This window comes from Phyllostomus hastatus, unplaced genomic scaffold, assembly GCF_019186645.2.
Source record: "Phyllostomus hastatus isolate PE091 unplaced genomic scaffold, TTU_PhHast_1.1 phas_scaffold_1224, whole genome shotgun sequence".
In the NCBI taxonomy this organism is placed as follows: domain Eukaryota; kingdom Metazoa; phylum Chordata; class Mammalia; order Chiroptera; family Phyllostomidae; genus Phyllostomus; species Phyllostomus hastatus.
The window spans coordinates 599469-609799 of NW_025334008.1; the positions used below are offsets into that span (position 1 = coordinate 599469).

General features: G+C 53.1%; 1 protein-coding gene across 1 annotated transcript; it reads left to right on the forward strand.

Annotated features, from left to right (window-relative positions):
• The first annotated feature begins 1931 nt into the window (after positions 1-1931).
• BAX (BCL2 associated X, apoptosis regulator) lies at positions 1932-6531 on the forward strand. The gene is made up of 6 exons (XM_045856347.1): positions 1932-2872; positions 3436-3487; positions 3587-3736; positions 4104-4239; positions 5837-5941; positions 6349-6531. The coding sequence occupies exons 1-6, from the start codon at positions 2641-2643 to the stop codon at positions 6451-6453; spliced, it is 780 nt and encodes a 259-aa protein (XP_045712303.1). The 5' UTR covers positions 1932-2640; the 3' UTR covers positions 6454-6531.
• Positions 6532-10331: the final 3800 nt, after the last annotated feature.

Sequence of the window (10331 nt, forward strand, 5' to 3'; positions counted from 1 at the left end):
CACAATACCCTATTAGTTGCGCTGGTCAGTCCTGTTCAGTGTGGGAGGGGCACGGGTACCTGGGGGTGACAATCAGTGGGGCCCATGCTGCAGAAGGGTGTTGCAGTTTTAACACAGCATCTTTATTATTGTAGACAACTTTGACTTCAGAATTATCTGAAAAGTCTTCTTCAGTCTACTCATGAGCTGTACTGTTTAAAGGTCTGTGAGTGCATTAAAAACTCTCCCTATTCCATTACTGAGGTAGAGGGAGGGCTAATTCTTTGGGTTCAATTAACAGGCACAGATAAAGCCATCTTCAAAGTTAATAGGAAACAGTCCTGGCTGGTGTGGCTCAATGGATTGAGTACAGGACCCTAAAGCAAAGGGTCACTGGTTCGAGTTCCAGTCAGGGCACATGCCTGGGTTGTGGGCTAGGTCCCCAGTAGGGGGCACATGAGAGGCAACCACACATTGATGTTTCTCTTTCTCCCTTCCCCTCTGTCTAAAAATAAAATCTTAAACATGGTCCCAATATGCCAAGGTTTATGGGTTAGATCCTAGGTCCAGCCACATACAAGAACCAAAGATCACAGATAAGTGGGACAAATTGATGTCTCCCTTTCTATCTTTATTTCTCTCTCCCTCCCTCAACCAATCAATAAAAATTGTAATAGCAAACATCATTTCTCCCAAGACAAGCTCTTTTAAAAAGTTATTTTTATATTTTGAGAGAGAGGGGAAGGAAAGGAGAGAGAGAGAGAGAGAGAGAGAGAGAGAGAGAGAGAGAGAGAGAGAGAGAGAAATATGTATCAGTTGCCTCTCACACTCCCTCAGCCAGGGATCTGACCCAAAACCCAGACATGTGCCCTAACTGGGAATTCAACCAGAGACCTTTTGGTTCAGAGACTGCATCCTACCCACTGACCCTCACCAGTCTTGGAAAGGTACATTTTCTTACAGAGAAACTTTATTCTCTAAAATCATGCAGTGTTGGAAATCCCATCGGTAAACAGAAAACATCCAAATCTCACCTGTCTAAGCCATCTGATACAGAGGGACAGCCTTGATTTCCGACCTGGGGACATAGTTTCAAAGGGTTTCTGGAGGACCTAACACTTCTTGTCTGCATTTGTCTTCTAGTTTCCAATGGCAGAGGACCCCGGTTCTTTTTCACGGTCCACATCTGATGTCGACCCTGCTTTGCTCTGAGCCTCTCATCTCATTGTTACCTAAATTCCACGCTTCCTCCATATTCTGTAATAACCCTGCCTTCTCCTTGTTTGTCAGGATGCTCTGTGGTTTCTCTTGTGCAGACTCCATCATTGCAATGGGCCCGATAAACTTCACTTCATCACACTGTGTTCCCGCTGATGCTAGGCTGATGGACTGGGGCACCTACAATCCTCAATTGCCATGGCTTCCAGCCACCCTTGGGACACAGATCTCTTCTTCTATATGCCCAAACCCTTCATCATCTGACCCTATTCTACTTTTCTCATCCGAGTTCTTTTTTCTTTTTCTTAAAGATTTTATTTATTTATTTTAGACAGATGGAAAGGGAGAGAGAAAGAGGAGAGAAACACCAATATGTGGTTCCTCTGGTGCGCCCCCTACTGGGGATCTGGCCTGACCTGCAACCCAGGCATGTACCCTGACTGGGAATCAAACCTGAGACCCTTTGGTTTGCAGGCGGGCACTCAATCCACTGAGCTACACCAGCCGGGCCAATTTCTTTTTTCTTTTTCTAAGATTTTATTTATTTATTTATTTTTAGAGAGGGAAGGGAGGGAGAAAGAGAGAGAGAGAGAGAAACATCAATGTGCGGTTGCTGGGGGCCGTGGCCTGCAACCCAGGCATGTGCCCTGACTGGGAATTGAACCTGAGACACTTTGGTTCACAGCCCGAGCTTAATCCACTGAGCTATGCCAGCCAGGGTTCAATTTCTTTTTTCTTATTATTTCTTTTTTTAAAGGAGATATAATAATTCCATATAGTAAAGTGCATGGTTCGATGCACTTTATTGTTCTTATGTGTACAGTTAAATTAATTTTTATATTTATTATATTTTATTTCTTGATTTTTAGAGAGACATAGATTTGCAGTTACATTTATTTATGTGTGCATTCATTGGTTGCTTCTTGTGTGTGCCCCGACCAGAGATCAAACTGCAACCTTGGCTATGGGGACCACGCTCTAACCTACTGAACTACCCCACCAGGGCCAACGAGTTTGCACATGTGTGCAGAGGCAGACAATCACCACCCAGATCAAAATATCGCACATTTCAGGCACCCAGGGATCTTCTCAGGGCCCCACCCTGTCCATACCCTGCCAGTGTATCACTAGAGATTAGTTTTGCAAGTTTCGAAGATATTCCTTTTATTTTTCACACAAACACCCATAGTCATTCATAGCCGTTAGTCATCGGGAGACGTCCTGCTTCAGGGAACGCGGTTTTTGCGGTCTGCTGTTCCTGTCTGCTGTCCACTCGATGTTTCTTCTACCGTGGGAGAGTTCAAGTACCCCGGAAACTTCTGAAAAGACTGCAATGAACGAACGAACGAATGAATGAAAGCTATAGCTGCAACAGAATGGGTGGCCAGTGGAATGGCACCACGAGGGGCTCCTAAAGGGCAGTACTGATTGGACGGTCAGGTGATGGTGAGCGAGGTAAGTGGTGGGCGAGGCAGGTGGGGCGATGTGAGCCTACCGCTCTGCGGGGCAGAGGCCCACGGCCGCCATTTTGCGGGGCGGTCACGTGAGTGGACGCACGCTCGGCGGGACGCTCACGTGACTGGGGGCGTGCTGCAGCCGCCAGGGCAGACCCGGCGAGAGGCGGCGGAGGGAGCGGCAGTGATGGACGGGTCCGGGGAGCAACCCAGAGACGGGGGTGAGGCTGGAGGCAGACGGGCGGGAGGAGGGCGATCCCCTCGCCGGCCAGCCCCACGATCTCGCCTGCCGGTCTCCGGGCGTGCGTTCTCCCGGCACTCCGGGTCAGAAACTCCCGGATCGGGTGCTGCCAGCCAGCTTCCAGCCCCCTCCTTCCTCGAGGTTCCCCGGTTCTCTGTCCTCCGCACCCCAATCCCTTCCTGGCTGGCGCTCTGGGATCCCCGAGAAGCTGGAGACCCCAGAATACAAACCCCGGGGCAAGCCCGGGCTTGTCGCTGGCACCACTTCCTGGTGGGAGGGGCGCGTCTCCCCTCTGTCCCCTCTGGCCAGGATGCTTTTAAGTGTTCCTTGAGCTTGGTTTCCCGGAAGACTGTAGGATACAGGCCTAGGCTCCCTTTCTCTTTCTCCATCAGGGACTGAAGTTGTCTGGGCTCCCAGTGACTTCGTCTACTAGGGACCCAGAAACCCAGGGCCCCCTAGCATTGTCCTCTATCGGGTCCTGAATCACCCCAGTTCCCCTAGGGCCCATGAGTCCAGGCACCTCTTCCCTCCTTTCTCCTCTAGGGCCCACCAGCTCTGAGCAGATCATGAAGACAGGGGCCCTTTTACTTCAGGGGTGAGTGTGAGGTCTGATTATTGCAGAGCAGATTTGAGGAGTGACCCCCCCCCCTCCGTTTCTGATTCTGCACCACCCTCCCCTCCATTCCCACTCTAGTTTCATTCGGGATCGAGCAGGGAGAATCGCGGGAGACACACCCGAGCTGGCCCTGGAGCCCAGGGTGCCCCCGGATGCATCCACCAAGAAACTGAGCGATTGCCTCAAGCGCATCGGAGATGAACTGGACAGTAATGTGGAGCTGCAGAGGTGTGCCCCGCCCCCCTGGGGGCCCAGGAGTCCCAGCTCCCAACTCCCCCTTTCCTTAGGAGCATTAAGTTCAGGGCCCACAGCCCCCATTTCCCTCAGACTCAGAGGTCCAGGGCCCTGCCACTCAACTCAGCAACTCTTCAACTCCCAGCCCTCCCCTCCCCTAGGATCTTGAAACCCTCCGTCAGGGAGGCACTTCCCCCACTTTGCGGAGTGTCCGTCTTGTCCCTTCCTCCCACGTTGGCCTGCTGCTTTGTGTTTCAGCGTGTCTTGGGCCTCAGTTTTCTTATCTTTGGTATGGGGTGGATGCCAGAGTCTCCACGCTCTGCCTGGTCCCTCCCCAGCACCTGCTCCCCCTTTCCTGCAGGATGATCGCGGCTGTGGACACAGACTCCCCCCGCGAGGTCTTTTTCCGAGTGGCGTCCGAAATGTTTTCCGACGGCAACTTCAACTGGGGCCGGGTTGTTGCCCTCTTCTACTTCGCCAGCAAACTGGTGCTCAAGGTGTGCGGCCGCAGGGTGGCCGGCCTGGGGGGTCACCCCTCCAGCCTCCCGGGGCCTGGGAGTGGTGAGGTCAACCTCGGTGGCAGCCCACAGGGACCAGAAACAGATAGCTGTCAGAGCCGATCGTTAGCTTCTTCATTTATTCATTCAACAGACATGTGTTGGGCCTACTATGTGCCAGGCCTGTACTCCACACTGAGGACACAGCAATGTGCAAAGGAGGCTAGGTCCCCGCTCTCCAAGAGCCCACCTCGAAGGGCGAGTGCTGAGAGCAGTAAGCTAGAGTGATGTGGTTGTGCACAGTGATCAGGAAAGGCTTCTAAGAGGAGGTGGCATTGAAGCCAAAGCTGGAATGATGAGAAAGATGCAGTGATATATGAGGATATCCGGGGAAGGCATGCGGTAGCGGGCACAGCACGTGCAAAGGCCCTGGGGTGAGACCTTGGTAGGCCCAAGGCAATGAGGAGCCCCACGTGGTGAGATCAGAGTGAGAAGCAGGCAGAGATGAGGGCAGATCTGGGGGGTCTTCTGGAGCCCTGGAAGGACTTCAGCTTTACTCGGAGTACGGCAGGGCCATTGGCCGTTTTTAAATAGGAGAGTGAGGTGACCTGATTTAGAAATTTAAAATACTATTCTGAAAAAAAAGAAAGAAAAATACTCTAGCAAGTGTGGGCAAATGTTCACTGTAGAATCTAGGTTGCCGGCAGATGGTTGTTCGTTGTGAAATTATCTTCACTCCTCTCTCTGAAGATTGTTATGATAAGCTGTTGGGGTGGGGGGGAGCTCTACAAAATGTTCCAGTCATCTTGGGTAGAGAAAGGAATTATGGGGCACAAGGGCCAAAGCAGGGCAGCTGGTGAGAGGCACCTGTCATAGTCCCTGTAAACAGCGACTCACCTGGACTCAGGTGGTAGCACTGAAGGTGGCGAAATAGATTTCTCCATGTCTCTGCAAGACCGAGCTCATGGGGGTTGAATGTTGGAAGTGAGGGGGACAGCAGTCGTGGTGATGGCAGTGCTGCGGATGAGCTGGGGAGGGCAGGCGGGGAGAAGCAGCCAGACAGAGCAGGAAGGGGACGTTAAGGGGGATGGAGAGCAGGCGGCGGCTCTAGAGGGTGTCGAGTCTTACCTGGCCTGCAGGTCAGAAGAGGCTTCCCTGGGGAAGTGACCATAGACCTGAGCTTTGAGGCTTAAGTGAAGGTTCATTTGGTGGAGGCCCATTTAGGCAGCAGAGTCAGGGTGTGCAAAGGGCCTGGGGCAGGGGGGAGGGTTTGATGGGAATGAAGATAGGAGAGCAGGTCAGTGCGCCATAGAAAAGTCATAAATTTGGTTGCTGTTAAGACAGAGCCTTCACACAAGGCCCGTGGGCCGAGCTGTCTGCTTATCGGTGCCTTTTGCCTTATCCCAAGGGTACTAGGGAGCCATGGAAGGTTTGAGAGCAGGGCAGTTGACAGTGGCACAGTCAGGTTTACAATATATGAAGCTCACTCCGACTGGGAGTGGAAAAGAGACCAGGGGAATGTGGGAGGGGAGGCAAGGACTTGGCAGCACAGCCCTGGGGACAAGGCCAGTCCCGAGGCCCAGCCCTCCCTCCGCAGGCCCTGTGCACCAAAGTGCCCGAGCTGATCAGGACCATCATGGGCTGGACGCTGGACTTCCTTCGAGAGCGGCTGCTGGGCTGGATCCAGGACCAGGGTGGTTGGGTGAGGCCCCCAACTCACCCCCTCTCCACACTTCTCTGGGACCCCTGGGCCTTCTTGAGCCCTCCACAGTGGTGCTCCCACCCCTGTACCCATTTTCAGATCATCACAGGTGGTTTGTAATGCGTTTCCTCACATCTTATCAACCCTTGATTCAGCTGGAACCTGCTGACCTTTTTGTGACCCCTGACCTCCCAGTGACCCTTGACCTGACTAGTACTTTGTGCCCTCCCTGATGCCTCCACTTCCTCTGGGATCCCTCACGTTCTTTGATAAGCCTTTGATCCCAGCTCTTTACTGCCTGTTAGTCTTAGGCTCTTGTCCCTACTCACGCCCTCTGACCTCCCCCTGTCCCCTCATGTACTGGCCTGTGGCCAAATCTCTGATGTGACTGATGTCCTTGTCCCCAGGACGGCCTCCTCTCCTACTTCGGGACGCCCACGTGGCAGACAGTGACCATCTTTGTGGCGGGAGTGCTCACCGCCTCACTCACCATCTGGAAGAAGATGGGCTGAGGCCAGCAGCTGCCTTGGACTGTGTCTTTTCTGCATAAATTATGGCATTTTTTCCCAGGAGGGGTGGGGATTGGGGGCCAGGGGTCTTTTTCTTACTTTTGTAATTATTGGGGGTGGGGTGGGAAGGAGTGGCTTCGGGAGGGGTCAATAAACCTCTTTCGGGCCACACTCCCCGTGTCTTGAGTCACTGGGCCCCCGCCCCTGGCTGTCACAAGAGACAAAGCCACACGTGCTGACACATTGTTTCTGAGGGTGCCCCGGTGCCTTCTGCCAGTTAGTGGCGGGTTAGGTTCTGGCCCTGCCCTCTGGGATCCTGCAATCCTGGTGGGAACTGGGGTCACTTGACATCACATGTGTCACCACTTAGGGTGTTAACCAGGAAGAGGAGCCAGGGCTGAAGGGCGGTGAGGCAGGGAACCAGGCAGCAGGGGACAGCGTGGGCCTGTGGGGCCTGGAATCCTGCATGTGTGGAAAGTCGCACAGGACTGAGATGGGGCAGGTGGGAGGAGGGGAGCCACCTGGACCCGGGGCAGGGCCCAGGAAGCTACTGAACTTAGGAAGGTTGAGAGGAGGTTAGGACAAGAGAGTACAAGGCAGGAGATGGGCCCAACCCTTTGTGGGGGGCCACCACCGGAGACTGACAGGCTGTGGGGCGGGAAGCAGAGCTGGAGGAGGAGTTCTGGAGTCCAGGCCAGGCACCACCCGTGGGGGTGTTTCCGGAGAGGAGCAGGCCCAGGGAAGGTGGTGTGGGGCCGGGCAGGTTTACAGCAGGTTTACACACGAAGGGAATTCAGAAGGGCATTTGAATGACATCATTGGCCCTTTTTGCTAGTTCTGTCTCTTTCTAGGTGCCTGTCTCCTTCATTCTCTGTCTCTGTTCCTCTCTGTCTCTGTACCAGTCTCTCTGGGTCTGGTCTCCCACCAAGCTCAGGATCTCCCTGCAAACACAGGATCTTCGTGCTGCAGGTCAGCTCCGTCTCACCCCTTCCTGTCCTACCTGTGAGCACTTTCTTCCCCAGGTGGGGCCAGCCTGAGGCCAAAGGTCTTCAGCAGAGCTGGTCAATGTGTAACTCAGGCCCCACAGTGGCAGTGTGCCTGGGGCCACAGCCCCTCCCCCATTGACAGTCCCCAGAGACAGAGACAGAGAGATGTCAGCCAGATAAGATAGCAGTGCAGGGAGCTGAGTCACCGCCTAGAGAGGGGACTACAGGGCCACAGACAACAGCCCAACGGAACTAAAAAGACAGTAAGACTTAGAGACAAAGCTCACTCCAACTCCAGGCCGCCCTATGGGGCAGGGGGCCAGACTGGGGCAGAGACAGCCAGCCCTGGTTCCCCGGGTCCCAGCCACACTGCAGCCCGCCCACCAGGAGATGAGGTCAGCAAGTGCCTACCCCCCCCCAAGCCCGCCCTGCTAGGGGAGCCCTTTCCCGAGCTGAGTTCAGCATGACTCAGCACTGCTGTTCTCCTGGCCTCTGGCCCAGACTCCCCTGGAGGACCCCCACAGCCCGGCGCCGCTCTTCCCTGCTCAGGGGCCACCCCGCCGGGGCTGCTGGGGCTAGCTCCACTTGCAAAGCAGGCCCTGATCTCTCCCCAGACCCCCCAACCTGCTGGCAGCCTCCATTAGGGTCCAGTTCTGTCCTCCCCCCGCCCCACAACAGGGTTCTCCTTGAAGGCCGAGTCCCAGTGTGAGCCAGCCCTGCCTCCCGGACCTGTTTGGATCTTTTACAGTTTTAAAATGTACCTTGATTGAAGACACACATGCCCTCCACAGATCCCAGGGTCTAAGGCTTCTCCTTGCGACTCAGAAGGAGCATGTACCCTGGCCACCTTGCTCGGTTAGTTAGGGCCGTGTCTGGGTTCACCAAGGTTGCCGGTTCCATCCCTGGTCAGGCACATACAAAAATCCACCCATGAATGCAATAAATTCATGGAACATCTTGTTGATGTAAGAAACAATCAGACCTGTAGAGAATATTTGTGAGTTTCTTTGAGCCAAACTTGACAATTGCCGGGGGGGCAAAATCATAATGGGTTGAGAAAATGCTCCAAAAAATGGCAGTTTTGTACCTTATTTTATACGTTACAATCAAAACCGACATAACAGGGTTGTATGAACCCCACTGGCAATAGATTAGGGCAGTGGGAGAAAACAAAGCCCTGAAACCTTTGAGGATGGATAAAAGGTAAAATGATAAACACATACTTTTCTTTAAAAAGATTTTATTTATCTCAGAGGGGAAGACAGGGAGAGAAACATCTACTAGTTGCCTCTCATTTGAGCCCCAACTGGGCACAGAACCTGCAGCCCAGGCATGTGCCCAGATGGGGAATCAAACCTGTGACCTTCCATTTGGCGGGAGCAAGCCCAACCACCTGAGCCTCACTGGTCAAGGTGACACAAGCTTCTTTTATGGATACAGGATAGTCCACAGTCAACAAGTAACAGAATGATAACAATGAGGGGACTGCGGTCTCTGCTCTGGTGTCCTGGCTGTGCCCCAGGGGTTTGGAAACTGGGAAGTTACCTGCCATTCCAAAAGTCTGTTATCACAGACCCAAAAAGTCAATAGGAACAATTAAGGTAAAAAAAAAAATTGGCTTTTGTCAAGGAAGATTCTAGTCTAGAGCAGTGATTGCCAGCCATGACCTGTTTTTAGTTAATAAGTTTTCATTTCAGACCATCCTATGTGGTCACTTGAGGTCTCTGATTTCGTCAGGCTGCCACACAGGCCTCCCGAGCTGATCAGGGGTTGTGTGTGGCGCCTTTTTGTCTACAAACAGATCGATATTTCTGTTTCTCTTTCTCTCTGTGTCTCTCAAATCAATAAAAAATAAAAAAATAAAATTGGAAGAGAAGGAGCATGTGGCAGGCAAGGCAGGGACAACTTCAGAGAGACTGCTTTGGAGCCAAAGAGAATTCCCAGAGTCTCTGGTCAACCCTTCAAAACAGCCTCCAAGAAACACAGCGGTCAGAGAGACCACAAACCTCATATACCATTTCACACCTCCCCGTCTCAGCCTCCAGAAAAAAAATGGACCCCTGAAATAGCCCCAAGGTATTCCAAAGGGCCCCGGGCTGTTTCTAAAGGGCTCTCCAAGCCCCCTTACCTCTGAATTGAGCCCCTACTAGGCTTCAAAAAAAAAACCCTTTCTTCCCGACTCCTGGGGGTGAGCCCCCAGGCTCCGAAACAACTGCCCTTTTAATCTTGCAGACCACCTCAAGGGCCTAAAGACCTCCCCCAAGAAACTCAGAAAAATCGATATTCCATCGTGAACATTAAGGCTTAAAAAAAAAAAAAAAAGAGCTCCACCTTGGAGCAAACCCCAGGGCTCCCGCCAATCCATCTTCCAGATCCCGAATGCTCCTGAAGGACGATCTCACTGCCCTGCAGACTTTCCAATGACTAGGGGACCCCTCAGCGCATCCCCCAAAACCCGATAATCTGAAGGTCTCCAAACCTCTGAGGAACCCCAGGACTCCAAAAAAGTCCATGCTGTCATGCAGACAAGACCAGATCCAAAAAAGCTTTCCTGAGACACCTCAGGTCCAAAGGGTCATCATTTTCAAGGTCTCCCAGTGTCCCTATTAACCTTCCACCTACCAGAGACCCAACCCTCCGGGCTCCTTAACTACCCCCAAAAGCACCAGACCCTTGCACCCAGCCCCTCCCTCACCCCCAACTAATTCCCCATTTCATAACAACCTCGAGCTACGGGCGCGTGACTTCCCCCTACTCTGGGTGCGGACATCTATCTGCTCTGGATTGGTCACTCCGGCTCAGGCCCCACCCACCGTCGACGAGGATTGGCTATTTGCTCTCCGGGATCGCACCACCTCTAGGGGACCCCCAAAGCTATAAAAGAAGCCGCCCCGG